The following is a 27,877-nucleotide window of genomic DNA, read 5'->3' on the forward strand; positions in this document are numbered from 1 at the left end:
TGGCAGTGCGATTGCCCCGGATAATGAGCCTGGCACGAAACCTGATCATGTCTTCTCCTCTAATCGCATTGCTTTCAAGCTCCAGTTTTAAATTTGCAAGCCACGGGACGGCTCTTGGTCACTGCAGGAAGGCAGCGCATTTCTTTCAAAATAAAAAGACGAGCAGGTCATGCTCCTTACTGCAAACCCTTAGTACCTCCTATCTCCCGGCCCGGGGTATCCCTCATGCGGCCTCAACTGGCGCCGCAGAGGGTCCGCTCTCGGGTCCCCTCTGGGGTCCCCTCTGAGGTCCCCTCTGAGGTCTCCTCTAGGATCTCCTCTAGGATCCCCTTGGGGAGGCCCTCTCAACTCCCCACGGAACTCCCCGACGTACTCGTGACCACGCATGTCCCCCGGGGGCCCGCGGGCCCTGGGGTCCATGCCATACTCGTCACCCCGGAGGCCCGGTCGCATACTCATGGCCCTGAGATCCTCGGCGGCCCGCAGCTCCCTCTCCCGGGTTTCCCGGCTCTGTAGGAGCTCCCTCTCCCGCATCTGCATTTGCATCTCGGCGTACGCCTGCTGCTGCTGCTGTTGTTGCTGCTGTTGTTGCTGCTGTTGTTGCTGCTGCTGTTGCTGTTGCGACGGCGCAGGCGTGTAACTTCTAGGCGGCATATCGCGTGGGCCAGGGGTGGCATACCGCGGATACACTGGAATCTGCGACTGAGGTGGCCCCGGAGGTGGCCCGCCGAGGACTTCTCGTGGTGCTGGAGACGCGACGTACATGCGGTTGGGTATGGAACCCGAATGAGAATGCTGGTGATGCGGATGTCCCATGATGCGTGGATCACGGGGGTCAACGACCATGCGGGGATCGGCTGACATCCTCGATTCGGCCGCGGCTCGTTGTGTTTCGAGCATATAGCGCTCCTCCCGCGGATCTCTTGGAGGGACACTTTCCCTCAGGCCGGCACGCACAGCATACGGGTCTTCTCTTGGGTCTCTTACATCCCTGGGGTCCCTAGGGTCTCTCATGTCTCTTGGGTCTCTCGGCATACTGTCTCTGAGACCCATATGAGAGGGAGGTGCGGCCGACCAAGAGGGCTGTGGAGTTTCTCTCATTTGCTGCAGCTTGCTTGGCGCAGCATGCTGAGAGCCCCATGGAGATTGAGCTGGCGGCGGCGGTTGGGACACCTTGGATTGTGGCCAAGAGACCTCCTGCTGAAGTCTCGCTGCACTTGGAGACTGCCCCGGGGGGGCCGGCCATGCCGTTTCACGGCTGGGTGGCACTGACTCCCTGACGTCTCGGAAATCGCGAGGGTCGCGGAGTTCACGGGCGTCGCGAGGATCACGGTTATCTCGGAGGTCACGATGGTCGCGAAGGTCGCGGGTATCGCGAGGATCACGAACTTCGCGGGGATCACGGCCCATCTCCCTCCGACTCGTTGAAGGATGCGCGTACTGCATCGTGGGGGAAGCCGCGTGTGGCTGAGATACTTGCGCGCCGAAAGGAAATGGGGCTGACTGTGGTGGGTACACCATCGGCGACTGCTGGCTGGGAGAAGAGTAGTGATGCGGTGGCTGGTGAGGAGATCCTGACGGAGGTCCTTGGTGCTGAGAACCATATGGATTGCGGCCATAATAGTCTCTCTCAGCTCCCGCGGCTTCGATGGGGGACGCCATGGATGAGCGAGGGATGCCGGTGTGTTGCAGCTGCGGCGACTGGGTGTGAGGTGTACTGTACGGCTTGAGTGCCGGCATCGCAGTCTGCGCCGGAGTGCGCGAGTATGGTGAGAATGTCGGTGTTTCTTCCCTTCGCATGTGCGGCGGAGCAGCCGGAGGCGGTGGTCCACGTCCGGACATTTGAGGAGGTGGACTAGAGGACATATCGCCACCGCGGGCTACTTCGTCAACCCTCTTTGGAGCAGGTGGTGCCGGCGCTGGATCATCATTGAGCAACCAGGACAGATTCGATTTCTTGGGTGGGTCAGGTTGCCTGGGTGGAGGTGCACCAGCAGACGGCGTGGGTGAGGGTCGAGACGGAGACGCGCCGTATGCGTTGTCGAATATGTTCTGGCTGGACGCTCGTGTTGGTGTCTCAATGCTGTTAGGATTGGGTACACGGGGTGGCGCAGGGGTATCGATCATGTTAGGATTCGGCACGCGAGCTGGGAGCGTGTCGGCAAAGTTCGCATTGGAAACCCGGGACGGCTCCATGTTTGGGTTTGGCACGCGGCGCGGGTCCTCGACCATGGCAGAATTGGGAGTACGGCCTTCCCCAGAAATCGGGTTCTGCACGCGCGTGTCAATCATGTTGAGATTCGGCACGCGACCCGGCACGCCTGCGACCCGTCGCTCATCGACCGGGGGCGCCATCATCTGCTGCTCCCTCATAGTCTCCCTAATAGCCGCCTCCCTTATTGGTTCGCGCTGCATCATTTGGTGAGCAGCCGTCACGGGAGCAAAGGCCTGTGGGTTGTGAGGCGCTGTGGTCCGCGGTGGCTCTGGCCGTCGATCGACAGGCACAGGCTTAGTGGACGTGGGCCGCGGTGCTTGTGATGGAACGAAGGGCTCAAAGTGGGGACCTTGGTCGGGTTCTTGCTTGAGGCGTGGGGGTTGCCGCTCAATGAGCCGGGGCTCCTCCTTGGCCTGCATGTCGGCCGGCGGCCTGCGCTGTCTAGCAGTCGCGCCGAGCATGAAGGGCGCAGGGACCTCGAGCTCGGGAGGTCCTGCAAATCCCGCGCGAGAGGGACCTGCCTGGGACGGCAGCGTTGGCTGCTCTGCGGCTTGAGAGATCGGCGCTGGCTTCAGGGAATGACGCATTGCTTGTTGCTGTGGCGCAAGAGGCTCCGCTTCCCTCTCGGGAGGGAACGCTGAAGAAGACCGAGCATGACGTGCCGCCGGCTCCATCGCCTGTGAAACGGGCTGTGAAGATACCAATGGCTTGCGCTCTTGCCTCTCGACCCCTTCAATCCTCTCTGACAACGAGGGCTGGCCTATGACCGGCTGCTGCCGTATTTGCTGCTGCGCAGGCGCCTGGGCAATAGGCACAGGGACGCGCCCGTTGAAGACGTTCGCTTGTTCCCTCTGCGCAGTCTGCTTCTCTGCCTTGGCTATAGCACTGTCTTCTACCACGTCTACTGAAGGAGCACGACGATGAGTACCGAAGTCGGACCGCTTGTTCCTCGGCCCAGCAGTCGGCGTTGGAGGAACAGGCAGCTTCTCTCCTCGTTGCACCTTCTGGTCAGCCTCGGTGGCAATCTGGCCCCACTCTGGCTTCTCCCGGCTGGTCTGCTTGTTGTAAAAGTTCTTAACCTGCGCGTGTGTTTTAGAATGTCTTCTGCCCCGATTGTAGAGCTAATCCCAGGGGTGAGACTTACCATTGTGGCCGTCTTGGTGGTCATGTGCTGTGCAATGGCCTGCCAATCTGTACCAAAGCTTCTCAGCAGCTCGGGGAAGTTGTTCATCTCAGCCACGCTCCAGTAGCTTGACGCAGCATTCGCGTTGGAGGGGGTGGCTCTACCAACCCGCTCCGGTGGCTCTGCTGCAACATGCGGTGTACTGCCCACGTGACCGGTGAATTCAAAGGTAGCGACCTGTGACTGCGGAGGTGGTATGGGCTCAGGACGCAGTGATGGCGGTGCCATGATATCCAGCAAAGCCGGAGCGTTGGAGTTCGAGCTTGCGTTCGCACCCGTGTTCGTGTTCGCTGACAGAGCCTTGTCGGCTGGGCTCATGACATGTCCAGGAGCGGGCACAATTGCTGGCGGCAGACCAGGCATCGGCGACGCGCGCCCCATGTCGAAGGATAGTGGCGTCCGTCCCATTTCGGCAGTGGGGGTCTGCGAGGGGAGAAACTCTGGCACGGGTACCTTGGAGCTCGACCGAGACCTGGCTCCCTTGGCCACGCCCTGTGGCGTTGGGGCAAGCACCTGTGGCGTCTTGGGCTGCTTCGGCTCCTTGTTGGCGCGTTTCCTGCGTGGCTTTTCCGCCTTTTCTGTGCCGCTCTCAGCTTTACTTCCGGCGCCCCTCCGGCCCGGTGTGGCTGCCGGGGTGCCTTCCGCAGACTCCGGGTGGGGCTTCTCGAAGTCCCACGTCGGAGCGGCCGCGCGGCGCGGCCGACGCCTCTCGCCGTTTTCGCCTGTTTCCGCGGTTTCGTCTTGCGGCTCGTCCGGGTTTCCGAGCTCCGAGACAAGCGCGCTCGACCGTGCCTTGGTTTTTCTGCTCTTCTTTTTCTTGGGCTGCCTCTTTAGCTTCTCCTTAAGGTTGAGCTCCTTCTTCTTCAGATAATAGTACTGGATGCACGAGTGGAAATCGCGGCCTGGAATCTGGTCTGCAATCCTACCCCACTGCTTTGGGAATTCGAGATAGGCCTTCTCGAACAACTGAGCCTCCTGCTCGGTGAAATTAGCCGCAGGCGGAAGGACCTGCCAGTTCGCGATGAGCTTCTCTGGATTGAGAAAGCCGGAGTGGTCGATAAAGCTCCTTGTCACGGTCCTCCTTGGTCCAGTACATGTCCGGAATGACAGCCTCGCTCGTACTAGGATGCTTGAGCTTCTCGGCCCGTGTCTCGCGCTCCTCCTTTTCTCTTGCCTCCAGCAGAGACTGGGCCATTATCCGCTCGATGTCACGGTCCGTGGCGAATCTGCCGCCACGCCTTCCTTCAGGCTTCGGTTCTGGACCTGCTACTTGGCTACCACCTCCGTCAATAGGTGCGTTCGCTTTGTTGAATGCGTCTCGGCTCTTGCTAGCGACAGGGTCGTCGGAGATGGTGAACCGTAAGTACTCCTCATACCTGCCGGCATATTCCAGCTTCTTGGCCTGCTGCTCGTTGCGGACAAACATGCTGTTGTCCTGCAGTATGCGCGAAATAAAGGCTTCAACTTCGGGGTCATGCTCCATAGAGCTCATGGCTTGCCTGCTCTTTGTCCAAGGCTTCGCGTTGAAATAAGGTAAGTCGTCGAAGGGTGGCGTTTGCATCTTTGGCCGGACGAGCTCAAGCGTCACGTCGTCCACCTCAATATCAGTCTCGTCCTCCTCTTCTTCGACAGGTGTCGGGCTAGTAGTGTCGGCACCTACGGGAGGCGCGATTCCAGGAGGCAGCAAGAGCTGCTGGCCACCAACGTGTGCTGAAACACCGTTCGGCACGAGAGGACCTGCCTCGGACATGGCTGTATCCAGACCGTTCATGGGCGCGTCTTCCATCGCCACATCTCCGTTCTCTTCCGGAAGCTCGGGCCGCTCGACGGTGGGAATTAGCACATGCGAGCTGTCCACCTCCATCTCTTCCACCTTGGGCTGAGGCTCAGCCACCACACTTTCGGTGGGCACAGCGGGCTCCGTTACTTGCTTCGCATCCTGTTGAGCTGGTACCTGATCCGTCTCAGCCTTGACTGGCTCCACCGTAGTACTTTTCTCGGGCTCTGGGGCGACATCCTCCTTCTGCGTCGGTAAAACGATGCCCTCGGGTATGGGACCAAGCATGTCCTTTAAGCTTCCATTTTCGGTTGCGACCGCCACCAGAGCCTCGTGAGTCACTTGCGCATAGCGGATGACGATTTCGGTCGGCACTGCGTTGTTCACGTGCTCCAGTCTTTGAAGCTCAGACTCTGCCTTGGCGATCTCCGAATCGAAGTAGTCGTTCATGTCTTCGTCATCGGAATCGGAAGACTGATCCACCGTGGGTATCTCCGTCACCTTGGGCGGCAATTCGAAAGATTTGCTGCTGATATGCAAGCGACTTTTCTTCCTGGGTGGCTGATCTTCAATGATCTCCCCGTCCTCCTGCGCGGTCGCCGCGTCATCATCCTGCTGGTCACTGGGACGAGACACGGTTGGGCTGGTGGTCTTGACGGCGGTCGGGGAAATCGCAGACGCAACACTAGCGCGGTCTGATGTCTCGGCAACTCCCGTCTTGAGGTCGGGGAATTTCCACGGCGCCCGTATGTCGCGATCGACGGAGGCGCGCGCAGATTGTGTGCCACGTTCGACCCTTGTATCGCCAGGCTCAGGGATACTTAAAGGACGCAGACTCCCGTCAGTCCCGGCTCTTTCCGTCTCGGCGCCCGCACCACTACTGCGAGGCCGGCGTGGCTCGTCGTCTCGGCGGTTAGAGTATGAGTCGTTTCGAGAATCAAACGGACGAGACTGCTGTGGGGACGCGAAGCTCTGTGACCGGTTAATCTTCGGGGACTCCGGTATCTTAGGCTTGCTCCCGACCAGCGCAGGGTTGATCCATTGTTTGCTAGAAGGTCGAGGAGCTTTCTGGAGCTGCATCCCACGCGGGCCGGTTGGGATCGTGGGGCTGATGGAGTTGGAAGGCCCCGAAGGCGGTGCCCATTGGTCGCCACCGGACTGTCCCGAGGAAGCAGGCCGGTCCTGGCGGTCCTGACGATCTTCGGTGAACGCACGAGGTGCCGTAGGTGGTGCTTTAGAGGATATGTCAGATGTGGGCGGAGGACGGACTGGCGCAGTACCAAAAGCCGGGGCAACGGGAGCTAATGGTGGTGTTGTCGGCTTACTCGTCGGAGTGGTCATAGGCTCGGTGGCCACAGAGCCCTGTCGGTCGATTTTCGGGCGGGAGTTGCGGTCAACAGTGTCTCGAGGATCTCGCGGGTCACGAGGATCACGTGGTAGATCTCGGAGAGGAGGTTCACGGTCATCTCTAGGGGTATCCCGGGGTCGTACGTCTGTGTCGATGTAGCGGTGGTTGTCGCGTTCATCCCGATCACGAGGGCCGCTGCCCCATCGACCTTCCTGAGATCGACTCCTAAAGCGATCGGCTCTGTCATCAAAGAACGAAGGACGTCCGCGACCGCGGTCCCAGTCCCCGCGGCCCCGTCCACCCCTGCCACGATAACCACCTCCGCGATAAGACTGGGAGCCAAAAGGGGGGTCTGATGCTGAGGAACCAGCGCTAAGAGGGCCTCCGTCTCTGGACCCACGCCTGGCTCGGTCGGCCTCGACTCCTATCTGAAGATCACGGTCGCGGAAGTCTCTGCCAGGTGGCGAGCGCCTCGGTCCCGGCGATGGCCTGCGTCCTCTGAAGCTATCTCTTTCGCGGTCCCGCCAGTCCCGATCACGTTCCCTACTACGGTCGTCTCGGAATGGTGGAGGGTCATCTCGTCTGTCTCTGAAGTCTCTGTCGCGACCGCGATCTCGGCTGTCATCGCGCCAGCCTCGGCCGCGGCCGCGGCCCCTTCCTCTGAAGTCGCCAGAGAAGCCGCCGCGTGGGCCGCTGGGAGGGTCCAGGTAGGCCTTTGGGGCGCGTGGGGGCTCGCGAGCCGTCAAGGGCTCGCGGAAGTTGTCCCTGTTGGACTGAAAGGCGGAGGCGTTGGTTCTCGACTCGGCCGAGGTTCGTCTGCGATCGCCGTCGCTGTACTGCGAAGCGCGGTCGGTGAGTCGGTCAGGGGATCTGTCCCTGGGGGAGCGCGAGCGGCGGTCGTCGTAGCGGGGGTTGTATCTGGACCTGTGGTCATATTGAGCATGATAGACATCATCTGGGTACACGTCTGTACGCAAGGGTGGAGGTCGCGGGGCAGCAGGGCGACCGTCAAAGACCCGACCCGGGCGATAGTGGTTCGGTCGCATGTCTTGCGTGGAGTGTTCCCATGCAAAACAGAACAGGCGACGATGCAAGAAAATGAGGACAGTGCAAGCACCGAGGCTGCAGGCGACGGGCTGTACACGAGTGGACTGGACGGGGAGGAGAGGGTCGGGTCTAGACGTCAAAAGACACGAAGGACACGAAAGGGTTGCGCCGCGCCAGACCAGGCCAGGCGAGCAGAAACAGAAACTGACGACGGCCGGCTGCGTGGGTCTTTTTTGGTGGGGAGGGAGAAAGATAGACGGGGGACGGAGAGAACAGAACAGGTCAGGCCTACATGTCTCCAAAGGGCAGCCTCTGCCCCAGTATGTCCTTGCTAGATGTCTGCAGACAGGCTGCACATTTCGACGGAAATGGACCAGAATGTGTTTTAACGGTGTGCAGTGGGGTCAGATACCTAGGTCGGACCGGGCAGCGGCAGCAACAACAGTAAGAAGTGCTAGTGGTAGTAGTCACGCTCGCGTCGGGAAGGCCAGGCCACGCCGGCCAGTCAAGTCAGTCAGGCAGGCAAGATCGAGAGGCCGAATCAGGGTCGATAGGGTGAGGCCTTGGATCCTGGACGAGGACCAGGTTCCAGCAGATGGACGAGCGGCCCTGACTGACTTGGTGGACAGAGATGGATGGATGTCGGGAGTGGCAGAAGTGGGAATGGAGAAGAATGGGGCGGGTCGAGAGGTTGGGTACAACGGGTCCCGCTGGGCCGGACCGACGCCGAAGAAGGGCTGGAAGGGATGAGAGGCAGGTCAAGGAGATGCACACAATGCGCACGAGGGTGTTGTTGGGTCTGGTCGAGGCGGGTGTGGTCGTGTGGCAGAGGCGCTGTGCATGTAGAGGAACGGTCGAAGTCGAAATCGTCAATCGCAGCCCAGCCAAGCACCAGCCAGGTGCCAGGTGAACCAGAGGCTAGAGCACAGCAGCGGGTGGGCGCCAGACATGAAATCGAACTACCTAGCCAAGGCTAGCGCCCTTCTCAACAGCCGCATCCCAAGTCTCCAGGTCTCCAGGTCTCCAAGTCACCAAGTCACCGGCTGGAGAACCATGACCCTGGCCCACCTGCCCCTGCCTCCGCCAAACCCCTGCGCGGTACCCAGATACATTGGTACGTTCTTCAAGTACCCCTCAAAATGTGAACGCCACTAGCCCCGCAGACGTGATGAAAAGTCCTGTGCCGCTACCAAACACAGTCTAGCAGGCCCGTCCTACCAAGTGTCCTCTGCTTCTCAATGTACTGCTCGATACAGCTAGGGAGATCTCTGCAGTCTAATGTGGTGCACTACACAATCACCTGGTACTGCCCTGCCAGACGGTCCATCCACTGCAGGGATCAGGCGGCAGGAGAGCGGATAGATTTGAGGTTTTAGATCCATGCCACGCCACGCCCTGCCCTGCGGTGCCCTGCCCGGCCCTGCCCATGTCATGCATGTCAGGTCACTTTTCCTGACCATCCCTCCAGTGAGTGGCCCGACCGAAGAAAAGACGAGATGAAAATGAAGGCTGCGAGAGCCCGTGAGGACCTCCATTAAGCTGCACCGTGTGCATGTACATACATAGAACTTCCATCGCCAAGTAGCAGAATGTGATCAGAATCAGCATACCAGAAGAAACCAGACCAGCAGCACCACAAGCAACATCCATTTGGCCATGTCAAATTTTCATCAGTCTGCAAAACTCATCCTATCCCGGCCATGACAACCAGAACTTCATCAGCACACTAAGACTTAGCATCAGCTCCCCTGCTTTTACACCAAGATGGCCTCAACCCCAGCCTCCGCCCCGTCCGGCGCAAAGGATGCCGTCCTCGTCAAGTCCGAGGAGATGCCCGAGGGCTCCCAGAAGGTCGAGGAGCTCGACTTCAACAAGTTCAAGGGCCGCCCCATCACCGCAGACGACCTGCTCCAGGGCATGAGGAACATGGGCTTCCAGGCGTCCTCCATGTGCGACGCCGTGCGCATCATCAACGACATGCGCGCCTGGCGCGACCCGGAGACGGGCGACCGCACCACCATCTTCCTCGGCTACACCTCCAACCTCATCTCGTCGGGCCTGCGCGGCGTCCTGCGCTACCTGGTCGAGCACAACCACGTCTCCGCCATCGTCACCACTGCTGGCGGCATCGAGGAGGACTTTATCAAGTGCCTCGGCGACACCTACATGTCCCCCGGCGGCTTCAGCGCCCCGGGGAGGGACCTGCGCGCCAGGGGCCTCAACCGCATCGGCAACCTGGTCGTGCCCAACTCCAACTACTGCGCCTTCGAGGACTGGGTCGTGCCCATCCTGGACAGGATGCTCGAGGAGCAGGAGGCCAGCAAGGTGGCCGGGAAGCACGTCGACGGCACCACCAGCGAAGAGGTCGACGGCGAGCTGGTCTGGACGCCCTCCAAGGTCATCCACCGCCTCGGCAAGGAGATCAACAACGAGTCCTCCGTCTACTACTGGGCCTGGAAGAACAACATCCCCGTCTTCTGCCCCGCCCTCACCGACGGCAGCCTCGGCGACATGCTGTACTTCCACACCTTCAAGTCCTCGCCCAAGCAGCTGAGGGTCGACATCGTCGAGGACATCCGCCGCATAAACACAATCTCGGTGCGCGCAAAGCGAGCCGGCATGATCATCCTCGGCGGGGGCCTCGTGAAGCACCACATCGCCAACGCCTGCCTGATGAGGAACGGCGCCGAGTCGGCCGTGTACATCAACACCGCGCAGGAGTTCGACGGCAGCGACGCCGGGGCAAGGCCGGATGAGGCCGTGAGCTGGGGCAAGATCAAGGCTGGGGCCGACAATGTCAAGGTGTACATGGAAGCAACAGCGTGTTTCCCTTTCATAGTAGCCAACACATTCGCCAAGGAGGAAGAGAACGCCGCCTAAAGCAAAGATAATTTTCCATTAAGGGAATCGAGACGCGAAATGATACCCTGACAATTTGAATAGCAGTAGCAGCAAGAATTCCATTGCTACCACAACCTCTGGCATCTAGTCGGGATAACAGGCGAAGCGTAACACTGTATTCTAGGGTTGCTTCTCTCATTATGGCGGTTTCTTCGACCGGATGTTGCTTTTCAACTATGCACACAGTAGCATTTGTCTGGGCATTTATTTCAAGGCAAGCATCACGTCTGAGCTTGCACGATAGATGTTTTACCAGCCTGCACAGTTGTGCAGTTACGAGCTGGACAACCATAACTCAAACCATGCGGATTTGAACTATTGACACATATACAATCCATCCCGCCGTTTCCCGTGCATCTTTTTGCAGGCCCAATTCAGGAACCTTGAGATGTTCCCTTTTTCACGGCGCCTCACTTGTCAGCCCGGGCCCTCGCCCCCAAAACGGCCTTCCCAACGGTGCTGTCGTTCGCCTTCCCCAGCTCCCCGGTGATCCACTGGCCAATATCCGCCACAGCGTCCAGGTCGACCCCGGTGTCCATACCCAAGGTCTCCATGAAATAGACGACATTCTCAGTCGCCACGTTACCCGTCGCGCCAGGGCTGTACGGACAGCCACCAAGCCCACCAACGGACGAGTCAAAGGTTCGGATGCCATGCTCGAGAGCGACGGCCGTGTTGACGAGTGCCTGGCCGTACGTGTCATGAAAATGCAGCGCGACGTCCTCGTTGCGGATGCCCGCGGCGGCCATGCTGCGCAGCAGCTGCGCGGTGCGGGGCGCGGTGCCCATGCCCGTCGTGTCGCCCAGCGCGATCTCGTCGGCGCCCATCTCCAGCAGGTCCGTCGCGATCTCGGCCACCCGGTGCGGGTCGACGTCGTGGCCCTCGAACGGGCACCCCAGCACCACCGAGATGTACGCCCGCACGCGGATGTCGGCCACCGACCGCTTCGCCTGGGCGATCACGTCGCGGAACCGCTCCAGCGACGTCGCGACGGAGCAGTTCAGGTTCTTCTGGCTGAAGGACTCGGTCGCGGCTGCGAAGACCGCGAGCTCTAATTCTGGCTTTTCCTTGTTGAGGATCGTGCGGGTCGACTCGGTGACGAAGGCATCGGGGTGGGATTGGAGGATTTTCGTGGCGTTGGCAAGGCCCTTAACGTTGGGAGCGAGGAAGGAGTAGGTTATCGGTGAAGGGGAGGCGGGCTTGTTCTTGAGGAGATGCTCGAGGATCTCATTCGAGCTGTCCATCTGGAAACTCTTAGCCAGACGCAAGGCAATATAGCTGTCAGCTACCAGCGAAGCAACAAACCTGAGGAACCCATTTTGGGGACACAAACGACCCGGCCTCGATTGTGGTAAGTCCTGTCTTGGCCAGCTTCTCGATCAACTCGATCTTTGTCGCCAGGGGTATCGTCTTCTTCTCGTTCTGCAGGCCATCACGCGGGCCCACCTCGACGATCTTGACACGATTGTCGAACTGCTGCTGCTGCTGCTGGCCAGCGGCATCGGTCGCCGTAGCAAATGTCCGCAGGCATCGCGGGGAGCTCCTCCGCAGGATATGTCGAGTAATTGGCCTCAGGGACTTCATCTTGGACCGGCACGCCTCACCACCATGGCTGATCGGAAGGTTTGGTCCCCGCAGTAAGCTGAGGTCGGGACGCGCCTGAGCCGCATGATGTCACGGCCGCCCGCGTTCGCTTATCGTCGGCTAACGGCAACCCTACCTGAGTTAGTGGGAGTTTAATTGGTTGAGTGCCTCTTAAGCATCGACAAGACGGTGGACTGGCTACACTTCAACAGATAAATTGGAATCCACTGGAAATTAAGAGATAGGATTGGCTTACTCTCAAATAAGCCTCCCCTGCCTGACTCAGACATCTGGGTCTCAAGTGTAGTCCTAGCTTACACTTGCATGGCTGACAGGACGCAGATGTTGGCTTCTCCTTGTACGGTTTCATATCCTCTCCCACATAGTACATACAAACTTGTGTGTATATCGATATTTCAAAGCTATGCTATTGACATGCAATTGCAGCTTGTAAGTATTTATTTGGATGATGTGACTGAAAGTGCCCTTCTGTCCTGGAATTTTCCAAATCTTGATCTGTCCACCACATCTGTCCGCTGTGCCTCTGTAGGGACTCAAGATTCATGTCTTTCGAATTCAGTATGAAATCCATACAATATCTGAGGGCTGATGGTGAGGCTGATAATTCTGTTTCTTTCCTCGACTTGCTTTTGGCCTTGTCTGCAGTAAGGGAACTGCATCTGTTTATTCAAAAGTATACCTAGGTAGCGATGGGCTGATGAAGGGCCCTTGTCTTCCATACTGATCTTCAATCGTTTATTTCCATACATGAAACTGATCTTCCATGGCTACACGCTTGGCAGAAGACGGTGCTACATGGAAGATGCCGAAGAAGTATCTGTGAGGGCTCGAGATTCCATTTGAACTTACGAAGGCCCATGTTGTGTGACCTGGAAACTGGGCTGACAGAATGCATATTATTTATTTGGTGAGATTGCAAAATGGCTTCAAAGTCGTTATCTCCGTCACATCTCCAATAATCGGCAACTAACACAGATGTGCGAATCATCAGGGCAGCTTATCTCACGGTGTGATGATCGCTTCTCCAACTCTCGATAGCGTCGAACCTATCTCAGGTAGGCAGGCAAGTAGGCCGATGCGGGAGTAAGCCCAGCATGTTGCTGGAGTGCTTGCAACAGGGTTGTACTGAGAAACCAGGAGCGGCAATTGATTACCTAGACGACAATCCCATTAGAGACTCGGCTGTTTTCTCCGCCCAAAGGAACTCGATGTAGATGATGACTTTGTGGTCTCACATCTACACCGCCCAAACCTCTTCCGCGGGTGGCTATCATGATGTTCGACCACGACAAGAAGAAAGGCCAGCAGCCAGGCATCTACCATGAGTATGGATACTCAACGGGATCCCCACCTCAGGCGAACTATGCTCCCACAGACGATGTGTTCGGAGACGAGGAGGGCGCACAGGTGACAATGACCCCGACCAGACCGCAACACCAAGCGCAGTTGCTGACCTCCACAGATCCACTACAGGACCATGAGCTGGCCCCTTGTGGCCGTCCTCATGATAGCCGAGATCGTGTCGAACGGCACGCTCTCTCTCCCGTCGAGCCTCGCCGTCGTCGGGGTCGTGCCGGGCGTGATCATGATCGTGTTTCCTGGGCGTCTTCGCGACCTTCACGAGCTGGCTCCTGATCGAGTTCAAGCTGCGCCATCCCCAGGGTGAGCAAGCAGCCCCAACCCCCCAGCCAGACCAATAGCCCCCGCGCAGGAAAAAAACACAGTGAGCTGACAATATGCGCGTGTGTCTTGGCACGACACAGTGCACTCCATGGGTGACGCAGGCATGATCCTCTTTGGCCCGGCCGGCCGCGAGGTCCTCGCGGCGGGGACCATCATCTTCGCCGTCTTCGCGACGGGGTCGCAGCTCCTCGCGGGCCAGACGGCCCTCTCGGCCCTCTCGGACAGCCGGCTGTGCCTGATGCTCTACACGGGCGTCTTCGCCGTGCCGACGCTGCTCTTCTCCCTGCCCCGGACGATGGACCGCCTCTCGTGGCTCAGCATCCCCGCCGTCGCCTCGATCCTGGTCGCGGGCGTCATCGGCATGGTCGGCGCGGGGCTGCACCCCGTCGAGGGGCGGACGGTCGACATAGCCAGGTCGTCCGACTTCGTCGCCGCCTTCGTGTCCATCACGAACCCCGTCTTTGCCTATGCGGGCCACTTCATGTTCTTCATCCCATCTCGGAGATGAAAGACCCCCGCGGCGCGATGAAAGCCGCATACACACTCCAGGGCTTCGCGACGAGCTTCTACGTCGTCTTCTCGGTGGTCACGTACTACTACCTCGGGTCCGAGGTGTCCAGCCCGTCCTTCTCCTCGCTGCCGCCCGTCTGGGCAAAGGCGGCCTACGGCGTCGCCATCCCCAACTTCCTCATCGCCGGCTCGCTGTACTCGCACACCGCGGCCAAGCTGGTGTTCGTCAGGATGTTCCGGCGCTCGCGCCACCTGCACCAGCACTCGGTGCTCGGTTGGGGGGTCTGGGTGTTCCTCATTTTTCTGGCCAATGGCGCCGCGTTCGTGCTTGCTGTCGGAGTGCCCATATTCAACTACCTCATCGGCATCTCGGCAAGCCTGTTTGCCTCGTGGTACACATATGGCATCGCCGGGTTCTTCTGGCTCTACGACGCGTACCATTACGGGGTGGGGGAAAAGACTTGGTCCAAGTCCTGGGGTATGACCATCTTAAGTGTCCTCACAATTATAGGGGGCCTGTTTATCTGTGTGGCCGGACTGTATGTGACAATCGATGGCATTATCGTGGCTTATCGGGACGGAACTGTGTATGCTCCCTTTAGCTGCTAGAGACAGACTTGTCCAGGAGGAAACTGAAAACATGTTACATTTCAGAGCTATACACATTTACATGAACAGCACACCAGTGTGGCCAAAGTGCAGAGATGAAGCCAGTTACGGCGTTGTTAGCCTGAGAGCACATGTGAATATCGCCACAGATCACACACATGTCAACGGAAGACACTCGTGGTTAATGTGCTATGCTTATCTACTTTTAGACTGTTATTGTACTAGCAGCTATAGCATATAGACTAGTACAACCGAGTGAATGGCTATGTGGTCCGCACAGAATTACTTTTTACTTCAACAGTCCCCGAGTAGCCGAGGAAAGCATAACCCGGTCATGATGTTGGGGGAGAATAGAAAAGGAATGATCCAGGTCTCAGTAACCATTAGACGTCCCCTAGGTGGTGCGAAACCCTACAATATTACCGCGAGCAAGCTGCTCACACCAACTTGCGTATCCACCCCGGACAGCAGCCCACCCTCGAGGGACCTCGTGGCTTCCGATCTCTCGGGAAGCAACAGCTCACACAATGGTAACAGCTCTACAAGGGGTCAGAGTTGTTCCTCTGGTACAAGTTGGAACCTGAATAGCGTCAGCCATGAGCATCAATTAGTGCCACCCTAGGCCATGGCGAAGGGCGGGGGTCAGTGACATACCAGCGATGACGACGGTGAAGTTCTTGCCGCGGATCTCGCCCGTGTTGATTCCGTCCCAGGGGAACAGCTTGTTCTTCCACAGGGCGCAGACGATGGTGGTCATGGACGTCGGGTTGGGGCACGAAGCGTCAGTGCTGGGCGTGATGGTCGGGGAGCGCAGATAGTCTTGGGGGAGGAAGAGGTCAGCATCTCCATGTCGTGAGCCAAAGGAGACCCAAGCCACGTTTTCCTTTTAGGCTCTCTCACACACAGTAGCAGGAGGGGGGGGGGGCATCATCAGGGGCGGGGACACTCACAGGTGTTGTAAGTGTTACACTTGACACCAGTGGCATTAAGCGCATTACACGCCTGCTGGCAGTTCCACGGGCTGTACGTCGGCTGGTTGATCCAGCCGAGGTACGTGTTGCCGCTGTACTCGAACGCGTCGTTGTCGTTGACGACCGAGATGATGAACGACGAGTTGCTCACCCCGAACTGGGTGGCGTTGGACTTGAACTGCGGGTACGCAGAGAAGGTCGCCGCCGTGTCCGGGCTGACCGCGGGTCCCCAGCCCGTCGGCGTCTCGGTCGCGCACGGCGGGAGCGTCCTCGAGGCCTCGAGGCCCGCAGCCATGGCCGCCTCCCTCCGGTGGTATTCGAAGGGGGACTCGCGGATGAGCTCCGAGAAGGGCCACTCGTCGCTGACGTCGTCCTGGACGCCGAAGAAGGGTGAGTCGTCGTAGTCATAGGGCATGGCAACGGCACAACGTGCTGCTACCATGAGGCATAGGGCCTGAACGAAAGATTTGGCCATGGTTGAGTCGGTTTGACTGGATGAGGGTGCAAGCTGGTGTTCTGTCTCGGCAACAGTGTGTTTCCTAACAGAGGGTGCAGGAAAAAAGAAAGAGGAACAACAAGGGGATCATATCACCAGCGCGATTGGCATGGACAAGTCCTGAATTTTATCCATACCGGAGTCCCATCGCGATCATGCCATACCTTGTGTCATAGACTCGTCTAGGAGCGCGGTGGGCGGTATCCATGCGACGCGCCGGCGTGGTGTTGAGTCGTGTCGTTGACCTTGTTGGGATAAGAGCCAGTAACGGACCCATGGGCAACAACTTAGGATGCTGCTCTCCTCCTCTTACTCACCTTCATGTACAACGGCAATGGTGTGAAGAGCTTCTGATGCGAGCCGTGCGCTGCCATAGCTTTCGAGCTCAACATGACCGAGCTTGCAGGAGCTGGGTGATCCCACCCTCTGCCCCCTCACTCAAGTATAAACGGGAAAAGTTTTTGTCGGAATCGTCTAGAGCAATATCGTAGACCTGATATTCGATTGTTAAAGTCATCCATTGAGTATAAACAAGGACAAACTCAATATTGCGGAAACACAGAAATATCTACACAAATCAACTCCTTCCATGAAGCTTGACCGCCTCTCGAACATGAATCTCAAGTTCACTCTTGTTTACAACTGATGTACATAACGCGCTGTTGACATTCTAATTTAGTCCCAAATACGCCTCCCTACCTAAGAAAACATTCGGCCAAGGCTAGCCAGTCAAAGCGCCTCTTGACAGCTCAGCCGCCAGGCTCGCCCTGGCCTGGACCGATACTCTGGCAGATTTTCGAGCTATTCGGTTAGAGTAGAAGGTTCATTATGAGCCGGATTTGATCCCATTGGACGCAGTCTCGCCCGAACAGTTGTGGACTGGTGACGGGCACAAGCTCGGCGACGACTTCGTTCAGTCCACCATGGATCTATCGAGTCGATGCTCCTGTTGTTCAACCTTGAACGATGGCCCTTACCATGTGAAAGAGACATCTGGAGCAAATCGGCATCCCCTGCCGCAAGGCAAGTCTCAGCCAGACATATCACGTTGCGCTGCTGGGTATCACAAGGATCCCACGATTATGATTACGAAACACTGTTTCTTACTCCTAGACCCTATGTTTTGAAGAGAAGCGAAAATGCACAAGCATAATTGGTATCATAACACCGATACTCGACAAAAGTCATTCGTTCAGTTGGCACGTGTCGTTGTCTCTGCCGAATCATCAACCCCGCTCCAGCGCTTCTTCCCCCTCTTTCCCATAACGAGCTGCAGTCACTACGTTGTGTTCTCTTGTGGCCCACGCAGCTTTGTCATGGATTCTAGTAGGGCAGCTAGCCCAGGAATCCAATGAGGAAGCTGGCCGCGACGGTGGTAGAGACCATAACCCACGCCATCGAACCAGCCTGAGCGGATCGCATGCCAGCAGCCGCGCTCTCAGAGGACGAGGCGGAAGCGGAGGAGCTCGAGCTCGAGCTGGTGCCAGTAGAGGAGGAGCTTCCAGAGCCAGAGAGGGTCTTGGTGTTAGCACCGGGCGAGTTGATCTCGTTCTCGCCGAGCGGGGCGACGGCAAGGTCAGAAATAACCTTTCCGTCGTTGTCCTTGACGGTGACCGTAACGGAGTAGTCATCTGTATTCGTTCGAGTCAGCCGAGTTATCGATTTGGGTTTCTGTTCCTTGGAAGGTTTGACTTACCAATCTTGACGATCTTTCCGACCGGCTTGGGGCTGATACCGTTCTCGATGAGGGCCGAGGCGTTGGGTGGGAGAGCAGGGATGGTGAAGTTGGAGGTGAAGCCCTTAGTTGTGATCAACTTCTCACTGCACTTGGGCGCAGAAGTGCTCTTCGTGGACGGGGCAATGCCCTGGATGGTGGTGAAGTTCAGGCCAGCGTATTGCTCCTTCAGGGAGTAGTAGTCGGACATGATCGAGGCAGAGCCATCGGAGCTGATGTTGACAAGGCCATAGTTGTTGTCCTCCTGCGCGTACTCGTAGACGATGCCACCGCTGAAAACGTTCTGCATCTCATCACTGTAGATCTCTGGCACCTCGGTGAAGACACGAGGGGAAGGTGTGTTGCAGCCGAACTCGGAGAAGAAGATGGGAACAGAGGTGCCCTCGAACCCAGCCACAAGCTGGTCGTAGCCCGACTCGGTGAAGGTGCTGTTGCCGCACCACGAGTAGCTGTTAAGTGCGAACAGGTCGACGCGGCTCTTCTCGTCCTCCTCATCCTCGCACTGCAGATACTCCCACGAGTCGAAGAGGATGGAACGGACGTCGGCAGCGCTGTAACCGACGGGGATAGCACGATCGGCGTTCTTGGCGATGTAGTTCTTGAGGTCACGGGTGACGGCACGAATGTACGGAGGAACGGTAGCGCCGTTGTCTTCGTCGAAGATGACCTCGTTTCCGCTGAAGAACGCGGCCGTGTTGGGGTAGTTCTTGAAGGCCTCGACGACGGCGAAAGTCCTGTTCAGGTAGCCGGCGTAGTAAGACTCCCAGGGTGCAGCAGAGCTAATGCTTTCGCCCGGAAGGGGAGAGTTCACGTCCAGGAACATGTACATGCCAGCCTACACCACAGCACAGAGTCAGCTCATGTTCAGTCATATCTCTATCCACGGGTCACGTTGTAATTCGGGTCGGTGTCGGGACATACCGCATTGAAGATCGAGGCGCACTCGTCGTGGTTCACGTCGGGGTCAATGTTGTAGACCCGAATGGCGTTGACGCCGAGGATCTGCATGAGAGCTGCATCGCGAAGACACTCGTCCTTGTTGCTAAGGGGGTCGACGCCAGAGCCTGGGTTGTATCCGGCAGAGCCACCGGGCTGGTAGGCGACACCAACGATTTGGTATCGGGCGCCGGTGGCGTTGTTAACGAAAAAGGAACCCTGGACGTCGATGGCAGGCACGGCAGCAGCCAGGGAGGCGGCGCCGACGAGGCCAAGGGCGGTTCGTTGGAACTGTAAAGCTTTGTTAGCGTTGCTGTTGGAGACCAGTATGCTCGAAGGGGAGGCTTGGGGCGTGGCGTCGACGCAGTAAGACACAAAAGGTTGTACCGATGGGCAGGCTATAAGGTTTGGCACCCGTGGACACCATGCCGATCAGGTCTCCAAAAATGTAAGGGAACTTCTAAACGGCCCTCTGGGCTCGTCGCAAGGAACTTACAAACATGGTGACAGCCTGACAGATGGATAGGCGTCAAGTGTTGAAGTGAACAGCAACGATGCTCTAGATACAAGCTGGAAAGGAGTATAGAGTTGCGAAGTGGACGCTGAGGTTTGTGTCAGATAGAAAGGCGCAGGGATCGCAAGGAGCCCAGCAAGCTGTCGAGGTCGAGGTCAGGTCCGAGTTCTAAACTTGGTGACTGGTCGACCTCGTTTGTCGTTGATTGACTCGTCTTGCTGAGTCGTCCTGGAAACGGAGGTGTTTGATGGCTGACTTACGGAAGGAATGAACGACTGCAGACGGGAAATGCGACGCGGTGCAATGCAATACGGTGCCGTGCGATGCTGAGGTGAATCCGGCAGTGGGGATCTTTCGGGAGATGCCCTACTGGATGGTCAAACAGTGCGATGAAGGAACGACTGAAGGTGAGCAAAAGAGTGAACGACTGGCTGACCGGCCTTGTTTGGAAAGATCAGGAGAGACCAGGACATAGGAAGGAAGGAGGGCGAAATGGGCGGGCAAGGTTCATTTATGATTCGACCCGACTCTTATCTCACGATGCGGCCCGCTCAGCGCCTACACCGAACTGAGGAAAGGGCCTCCCGACCTGGTGGGGAGGAAGGCAGCCTTGGCACTCACTTGGCCGCTATTGCTTGATTACTCTTAGCACCTGCCCTTTCTCTCTCTCTCTGTACTACATGCAGCTAATTCCTGACGATCGACCCAAGTCCCCTGGGGCCATGCAGGTACCAGATCCAGCAATCCCCTTCACGAGGCAACGAGGGCCAACCATGAGATTGGGCAGCCGGATCACGATGGTGCTTGAGGGGGAGCGGATCACGTCCTATTCCACCCTGGGAAGATTCTTAAGGTTAATATCAAGGCCGAGAGGAGGGACTCAGCTGGGCCAAACAGCATCCCCAGCGCCGCCCGTTGAAATAACACACCCCTGAGGCCTCGCCGGTCCCACCTGCGCGCCTAGGCCTTTTTCTGACGCTGTTTCACAAGATCTTCGCCCTGCAGGGATTAGGCCTCATCTCGCTTTGTGCGACTCGCCGTCTCAAGTTAACGGATACTGTCGATCTCATGCTCTTCCTCTCTCTCTTGCTGCCCCCCACAGGCAAACACAAAACGAGTGCGCGACTCGTTGCACACTCGACAAATTCGGCAAACATCAGCTGCCTCCTCGGCACTTGTCAGGCTGGATTTGGATATAGATGCATGTAAATAGACACACGGGGTCCAGAGAGGAGTCGCCCCAAGGCTGAACCCCTGTCGCGAGAACAGTAGCCTCGACTTCCAATACGACCATGCGCTTCCTCCGGTGAATACTACGGATGGAGCGAGCGGGCAACATCCGTCGCTCACCGAACGTGGACCCCTTGGACAGACAATCAATCAGCGCAGATCCCCACCTCCCAACTACCACCTCTCAGCAGCCCAGCGAGATATTCAGCAGGCAGGAGGCAGAAACAGAAGCTGTGCACCTTAAATCTACCGACTGTCCTCGATCTGCGAGAGCGATCACCCCGTGGGCTTGTAGCGCAGTTGGCCTCACACGTAGTGCGTACAAGACAGGGCAAGCAGTCTGGCTCAACCCTGCCTCCGTCGATCTGTTGGCTTATACCAAACAACCCAAGCAGCAAATATCTCGGCCCGATTCTAACAGTTTCGCGAAAACGCTTTACTACACGACGAATTCATTTAAAGTGCCTATAGTTGAGAATTTAGACTTCTGGTGTGGGTTAGACTCATCTCTGCCATCTGAGCTGGGCCTCTGGTACATATCAAGCACGACACGGGGCATGTCCGATCCACGAGACAACCAGGCCCCTACTCAGGCTGCCTCAAACACAGCACAATACAAGAATCATGGACAAAAAGAAGGCAGGAAGTGTATTGGTGGTATCTCAGCTCAACTGCAAACAACAACAGCAAAATCTCTGTTCCTCTCGGGCGGAGGGTGGTGACACGGCATGGGCATGTGCGCAGCCATGTCCATGCCGCTCACCAAGCCTCCTCCTTCCATATCTTTCGACTCTCGAATCAAGATCCAACTGACTTGTGTCTCTCCTCTCGTTCTCGTTTTCTTTTGCTTCTTGTGCCCTTTTGACTCCGAACATGAACGTAAGCGTGGGTGGGGAGGGGAAAGGGAGACGAATCGTTAACGGTGAATAAGCATTATGTGGTGAATTGGCGCGGAGATATTGGCGATGTTCGTATAGGTAGGTCAAAGGAAAAGGCAACAATAACGGCAAGGGCAAGGGGAAAGAGAAGAAGAAGACAGCGTCCGTCGCGTTCAAGGACCGATTTGCGCATCATCGACGTGGTCAAATTGACGGCATCTTCGTACCCACAAACTCCTCGCCACCAAATGTGATGTGATGATAGCTCGCCATGCAAACAAAAGCATCGAAATGAACAAGGTGATAGATTTGTAAACATGGTAGGGGGGTAATATGTGCGAAAGAAGGCCCCTCGATTGAAGGGGTTTGAGAAACCGAATTTGAAAAGCAGTAGCTCGTCCATCCGGGGGTAAGTCGCAAGGGGTCATATCGTAAGCGTGAGATATCCCAAGCCCTTGTAAAGGACCGAGAAAGGATTAGAAGCAGTTCAGGCTGCCCTTCTTCTTTTTCTTGTTGATGGCGTTCATCCTCTCCTCGAGGTGCGCGCGCGCCCTCTCCGCAGCCTCGCGCTTCTTGCGCTCCTCCTCGACCTGCTGGAGGCTCCAGCGCGGGTCCTGCGACGGCTTCTCCTTGAGGGCCTTCATCTCTGTCTCAAGCTCCGTGCATCGGCGCCGCCACGCGTCGCAGTCCGCCTTGACCTTGTTGGACTGCCGCTCTAGGTCGGTGAGCGCCTCCTCCAGGGTCGACGTGAGCTGCTTCTCCGCCGAGAGGTGCTTCTCGATCGTGCGGATGCGGGCCTCCTGGTCCTCATGGATATGGTGCATTGCCATGTCCTTGGACGGCGGGCGCATGCCAGGAATGGGCGATGTTGTGCCAGAGGAGGAGACGCCGCCAGGCAATGGAGGCAGTGGAATTGCTGGAGGTGGTGAAGGTAGCGAGGTGACGGACGCGGACTTGCGCACTTGGCCGTTGAGCGAATCAGAGCGCCCCATGGTGTCGCCGTTAACACCATTGTTCATCTTGTTCTGGGTCTGGTTAGTAAGCACAGCAGCACAATGGGGTGGCCGATCGCGACGTACCTGGAGAGATGCATATTGCTCTCTCAGCGAGTTCAGCTCGTTCTGCAGGGTGTTCTTGGCATTAAGGGCCTCCTCCAGCTGAGTGTTGCGCTCATGAAGAGTCGACAGCCGGTTGTTCGTCATTTGGACTTGGTCGAAGTTGCTCTGCAGTTGTTCCTCAAGCTCGTCCACCAGGCGCGAGTTCTTCTTGTTCCTGCTCTGCAGATCCACCATCTTCCTCTTGATCACGGTGGCTTGCTCAGTCACGGACGGGTATGGGCTCCTCAGCTCGGCGCCTTGCTCCAAGAGAATATCAGACAATGTTGACTTGACGGACTCCAGATCCTGCGTGAGAGAATCGTTGACGTTGGAGATTTCGTGCACCGCCTTTTCAAGCTCGGTGGCCTTCTTCTGCTCCTCAGTGAAGGCCTTCTGGTCGGCGATGAGGTCTTCGATGCGCTCCGAGATGAGTTCGACGCTGACGTCCAACCCAAGTGCAAAGGCAACCTGAGTGGCTACCTTCATCAGGTCCTCGCGCGCTTCGGTCAGCTGGCTCTCGAGCTTCTTGGTGTGCTTGGCGTGTTCTGCCTTGAGAGCTTCTACCCTCGCTTCGGCATCCTGCTTCGACGAAGCATGGAGATCCTCGATCTCCTTGGCGTGGGTTGTCCTGAGCAGCTCCATGCTCCGCTGGTGGGTCTTGATGACCTGCTCATGCGAAGAGATTTGGTTCTCGAGTGTCGACACGAGTTGCGAATGCGTCTCAGCATCGTGCTTGTGGGCCTCGGCCTCTGACCTCTGCTGGTCAGCTTCTTGCTGCACCTTGTCCAGCTCGTCTCTATGGCCTTCGAGCAGCTGTTTGTGCTCCTCAACCTCTGACATGGCTAGTTCACGGGCCCTATGAGCCTCCTCGAGCTCCTTCTTGACAGCGCTGTGCGCCTCTTCCAGCTCGGTCACCCTGGCAGCATTGCTGCTGATAACGGCCTTGTGCCCGTCGATCTCGCTGCGGAGCGTGGAGATGAGTTCCTCGGTCTTTGTTTCGGCTTGCTGTACGTCGCTCTGATCCTCTGGCGAACGAGGAGAGTCTTTGAGTTGGGCGCTGACGCTGGCAAGCTGGGCCTCAAGGTCTCCAATGGTGGTGCGCATCTGCTGCTCGGTGCTTTGCATGGTGTCCAAGGCTGATGTGTGCTTATTTTCCCAATCCGCTAGGTCAGCCTCGAGCTGCGCAATTCTCTGCTCGTGCACAGCTCCCTGATCTGCGACATGCACATCGGCTTCAGCTTTCTTCTCGTCGGTCTTAGCAGCCTCCATTGAAACACGCAGACTCTCGATCTCGCTCTGGAGTTCCTTCTCGCGCACAGCATGGGCTTCCTGCATCTCATGAAGCTGTCGCTCATTCTTCTCCAGCTGATCTCTCAGCGTCGAGATGAGCGAGACATCTTTGGCGGAGGCCTTCAGGCTTGAGCGCTCACGGGTCAGGCCCGAGATGAGTTGCATCTTGGTCTCCATCTCCTTTCTCGCATTCGCCACATCAGCCTCGAGCTCCTGAATCCTCTCCGATCTGGCGTGAAGCTCGTGCATAGCGGCGTTCAGGTTGAGCTCGAAGTTCTGCATTGTTTCAGGGTCCTCCTCGAAGTTGTCCGCGGCGATATTACGGAGCGACGCGAATGACCTGTGCGCCCTATCGATGATCATCACGTTTTGACTGGATTTACGTCGAATGACGGGTGTGCCATTTCTCGGCGAGGGCGGTTCGAGATTGTGACGGGCCTTTGCAACCTCAGTCTTGAGCTCTTCGACAACGTCGAGGGTCTCATGATGCTTCTTCTCGAGCTCGGTGTACTTCTCGGCGAGCTGCTTTTCTGCTGCCTCTTTTTGGGCTGCTAGGGCTGCCAGCCGCTCAATTTCTATCGCCAATGCTGAGTTGTCGGTTTCGTCATTAGCTGGGCCATGCGCCTCCGCTGTTGACGGCTGCTCCCGAGAGGTCTCTGGGGCACGATCCTCAGATTTGGGCTTCGCAGTCTCCGTATCAGAAACCTCCGCAACAGCTGGGAATTCCATGGCTGATGATAATTCCGAGGATAGCGAACGCGAGGATAACGGCGGTCCGCCATCCTTCGTGTGGCCCGACCTCGGCTCCGACAAAAAAGAGGATGGCCTCGTCTGGTTCTCGGACGGCGAAGTGACGGATAGCATAGAGTCGCGCGGCCGGTGTGGATGGCGGGCTTCGTCGATTGTATCTTGCAATTCTGCCAGAGTCCTGAGAGACTCCTCATACTTGGTGTGCAGAAGTTCATATTGGTTGAGAGTGTTTTCGTGTTCGACCCTGAGGCCCATCAACTCGTGCGTGACATTCTCCAGCTTGTCCTGGACGAACTTCGACTGGGCAGGGCTTGTAGGGTACTCGAGCTGTGAGTCAGCCTCGGGAGCAGACTTGGTACGGGCGCCCTCGTCTGCGTCGTGCTCTTCCTCAGCAATGGCCGAGATGGCGCCTTCCTCGGGTATGTCTTCCTCCCTGTCCTCGGGAATTGGTTCTTCCATGCGACTTTGACGGCCGCTGACGCTTTGGCTACGGGAATGATCGGCAAGGCTGCGGTTCACGCTCCGGCGGTGATTCGTCCCGTTATTCAGCTCGGCCTCTGGCTCCGGAACGCTCGAGTCCTTTTGCATGTGGTCCAGCTCGTACAACAAGGAGTCCAGCTTGCCAAGGCTTCGCTGGCGCTCGACTACTTGCTCCAGGCGGTCAATCTCGCGCTGCATGAGCTCGGCGTCCTGGTCAGCCTCGGCTAACCTCTCCTCGAGGGTGGAAATGTAATCTTCGCAGCTGGCCTCATTCTCTCTCACGCGAGCAATCTCCTTACGAAGCTCGGTGATGATGGTTGCGTTCTTTTCCTCACCGGACGTGTGTCCGTCGAGTTTGGCTTCCAGATCGTGGAGGTAATTCTCGGTGTTGGCTTCCCTGTCCATGAGCTTCTGAAGTCGGGTCTGGAGCTGCGTGTTGATTGTTTCGACATATGCCAGCTTGCTCTCCTTTTCCAAAAGGTTTGTCTCCGTGTTATGAAGTGTGCCTCGTGTGCCAGAGAGGGACTGCTCCAGTGCTTGGATGGTCTTCTCGTATTCGAGGACGACCTGTTCGACCGCCTGGGCGAAGTTGTTGGATCGATTCAGCCTCTCGGTGGCGGTCTCGCCCAAGCTCTCTTCGTGTTGAGCATTCTCTGCCTCCTCCATGTCTCTTGCCTTGGCCATTTCGGCGATGAGTTTGGCATGTCTTTGGCTCAGGGACGAATAATTCTCTTGGGCATCCAGGAGCTGGTTTTGCAATTCGGATTCTCGCTCGTTCTGTCGCTCAGACCTTTCCCCGGGGGGCAGCGCACGCCTGTCACCTCCTGCCCGCTCAGAGCTTCTGACCTGCTCGCGCAGGAAGGCTACTTCTGCCTTGAGGCGGTCTATCAGGGCCTGCTTGTCGCGCTCCTCGACCTGCTGGATCCTGGGCTTGCTCTGAATAGCCCGAGCACGCTGCGCGTACTGCACGGTGTTCAGGGTTTCGCTCAAATGGAATTCTGCTGGTGTCACACAGGCGATCATGTATGTGATCGCATTGCCTCCAAGAGAGTCCTGCAGGAGTCTCGTTAATTTTGAGTCTCTGTAAGAGACGTGTGCACCCGCGCTCCGCGAAGAGAGCTGGGAGATAACCTTGCCCAGTGCAGCTAGACCAGCGTTGATAGAAATTCCTTCCTTGGCTCGTGCTCCCTCAGCGTGGGTGTTCTTGAGGCGTTCACTTCCAGCCAGGTCGACGAAATGCATCTTGCTGTCTGTCGTAGTCCAGGTCTCACCGCCGGCCATCGCCTCGACCGGCATAGAGTGTCGCTTATCGTGGCCCCCAGGGAAGCCAGGCTTTTTCTGCACGAGGTTCAGAGAGAACACAGCATGTGATCGAGATGACCTTGCATTGATGGCGGTTGCATCAGTTTGTCGCACCGTCGACCCGAAATTCAAGGCATTCATCAAGTCTTCCACGGAGTTAACCTCGATTTGCCGCAACCCTGTTAGAATTATGTTGCCTTTAGTGTCTTCCCTAATTGTGACGGGGCTGCGTTCGTGCGCAGGTATGTGCTCGGGCAGCAGAAGATCCCGCAGTTGCTCGTTATATATTTCGACGTAGGTCGCCTTCAGGGCCCAGTGCTTGTCTGCGTTGCGCGCGGGTATCTGGGCAGAGTACCTCGCCGGAGTGCGCAGCTGCGACATAGAACCGCGATTTGGGTTACCTTTGGGACCATCGAGCTTCTCGAACAGCGCGGTTGCCGCGCGAGGGATCACACCTAGAAGGCCCCGAGTCAGAACGCGGAAATGACAAAGTATAAACGACAAAAGGCTCCCTGGACCTCGTATAGGCCGGGAACCACACACAACTTACCCATGACGTCTAAATCGTTTTGCTCGTTAGGACCAGAGGTGCCCATAGTGTAGGACTTTCCGGCGCCTGACTGGCCATACGCCAACAAAGATACATTATAACCGGTCGTGAATGCGTTAACGCAATCCTCGAGGTAGTCCCAGACCCCTGCTTGGTCGTACTCGGGGGAGAAGACTCGGTCGAAAACAAAGACTTGCGGCCCTGGGGCGCATCGATGGCCAGGGTCGTGTTTGACATGACCTGGACCATAGATCTCTGGAAGCGCTGGGGGATTAGGTCGAACCCCGGGTCGGTAGGTTTTAATGGGGGCCGGATGCGCACGGCTGTGGTGAAAACGCGTGTTAGCCATGGTGCTGCCTCTCCCATTACGCGCGGGCGGATGGCGGAGAGCGTGTGTGCTCAGGATACTCACCAACTTTGACTGATGTTCGGCCATCCTCATCAGAAGCCCTGCTGCCGCCTCCAGCCTTGCTCGACGTGCTCATCCGGCTGCTACTCCTCTGGGTCGGTCGGATCATGGCGCTCTGCGGTCGCTGGGGCGGGTTCCCAGGAGAGTTGGGAGGTGAAGTCATTGTGGGCGGCTGGGAGGCAGGGGCGAGGAGAAGGCGTAGTTGTAGTGTTTATGCGAACTCTGGTCGGCCGGGCCAACCGCGCCCTCCAACACCTTAACAGGCGATGACTGGCTATAACCGATGGCGCGGAGTCGAGCTGGCGGCAAGACGGGACGGGATCAAGGAGACTCCCCGCAAGCGTGATGCGTGGCGGTCACC

General features: G+C 57.6%; 8 protein-coding genes across 8 annotated transcripts; 3 read left to right on the forward strand and 5 right to left on the reverse strand.

Moving 5' to 3' along the window:
* Positions 1-189: 189 nt before the first annotated feature.
* Positions 190-7,569, reverse strand: INS49_010818 (uncharacterized protein; the record flags this gene model as incomplete). The annotated part of the gene is made up of 3 exons (XM_043171541.1): positions 190-3,294; positions 3,360-4,429; positions 4,473-7,569. The coding sequence occupies 3 exons, from the start codon at positions 7,567-7,569 to the stop codon at positions 190-192; spliced, it is 7,272 nt and encodes a 2,423-aa protein (XP_043023286.1).
* Positions 7,570-9,334: 1,765 nt separating this feature from the next.
* Positions 9,335-10,450, forward strand: INS49_010819 (uncharacterized protein; the record flags this gene model as incomplete). The annotated part of the gene is made up of 1 exon (XM_043171542.1): positions 9,335-10,450. One exon carries the CDS (start codon positions 9,335-9,337, stop codon positions 10,448-10,450), a length of 1,116 nt encoding a protein of 371 aa, XP_043023287.1.
* Positions 10,451-10,881: 431 nt separating this feature from the next.
* Positions 10,882-12,055, reverse strand: INS49_010820 (uncharacterized protein; the record flags this gene model as incomplete). The annotated part of the gene is made up of 2 exons (XM_043171543.1): positions 10,882-11,715; positions 11,777-12,055. 2 exons carry the CDS (start codon positions 12,053-12,055, stop codon positions 10,882-10,884), a joined length of 1,113 nt encoding a protein of 370 aa, XP_043023288.1.
* A 1,296-nt stretch (positions 12,056-13,351) lies between these two features.
* Positions 13,352-13,742, forward strand: INS49_010821 (uncharacterized protein; the record flags this gene model as incomplete). The annotated part of the gene is made up of 2 exons (XM_043171544.1): positions 13,352-13,483; positions 13,539-13,742. The coding sequence occupies 2 exons, from the start codon at positions 13,352-13,354 to the stop codon at positions 13,740-13,742; spliced, it is 336 nt and encodes a 111-aa protein (XP_043023289.1).
* Positions 13,743-13,847: 105 nt separating this feature from the next.
* On the forward strand, positions 13,848-14,977 carry INS49_010822 (uncharacterized protein; the record flags this gene model as incomplete). Its single annotated transcript, XM_043171545.1, has 3 exons — positions 13,848-14,216; positions 14,309-14,716; positions 14,948-14,977. 3 exons carry the CDS (start codon positions 13,848-13,850, stop codon positions 14,975-14,977), a joined length of 807 nt encoding a protein of 268 aa, XP_043023290.1.
* A 440-nt stretch (positions 14,978-15,417) lies between these two features.
* Positions 15,418-16,324, reverse strand: INS49_010823 (uncharacterized protein; the record flags this gene model as incomplete). Its single annotated transcript, XM_043171546.1, has 3 exons — positions 15,418-15,458; positions 15,533-15,697; positions 15,829-16,324. 3 exons carry the CDS (start codon positions 16,322-16,324, stop codon positions 15,418-15,420), a joined length of 702 nt encoding a protein of 233 aa, XP_043023291.1.
* A 1,356-nt stretch (positions 16,325-17,680) lies between these two features.
* INS49_010824 (uncharacterized protein) lies at positions 17,681-19,518 on the reverse strand (the record flags this gene model as incomplete). Its single annotated transcript, XM_043171547.1, has 4 exons — positions 17,681-17,976; positions 18,042-18,915; positions 19,002-19,307; positions 19,513-19,518. 4 exons carry the CDS (start codon positions 19,516-19,518, stop codon positions 17,681-17,683), a joined length of 1,482 nt encoding a protein of 493 aa, XP_043023292.1.
* A 2,596-nt stretch (positions 19,519-22,114) lies between these two features.
* Positions 22,115-27,679, reverse strand: INS49_010825 (uncharacterized protein; the record flags this gene model as incomplete). The annotated part of the gene is made up of 5 exons (XM_043171548.1): positions 22,115-22,663; positions 22,718-27,012; positions 27,108-27,173; positions 27,269-27,430; positions 27,520-27,679. 5 exons carry the CDS (start codon positions 27,677-27,679, stop codon positions 22,115-22,117), a joined length of 5,232 nt encoding a protein of 1,743 aa, XP_043023293.1.
* Between the last annotated feature and the right edge of the window lie 198 nt (positions 27,680-27,877).

Source organism: Diaporthe citri (assembly GCF_014595645.1).
Source record: "Diaporthe citri strain NFHF-8-4 chromosome Unknown scaffold_5, whole genome shotgun sequence".
In the NCBI taxonomy this organism is placed as follows: domain Eukaryota; kingdom Fungi; phylum Ascomycota; class Sordariomycetes; order Diaporthales; family Diaporthaceae; genus Diaporthe; species Diaporthe citri.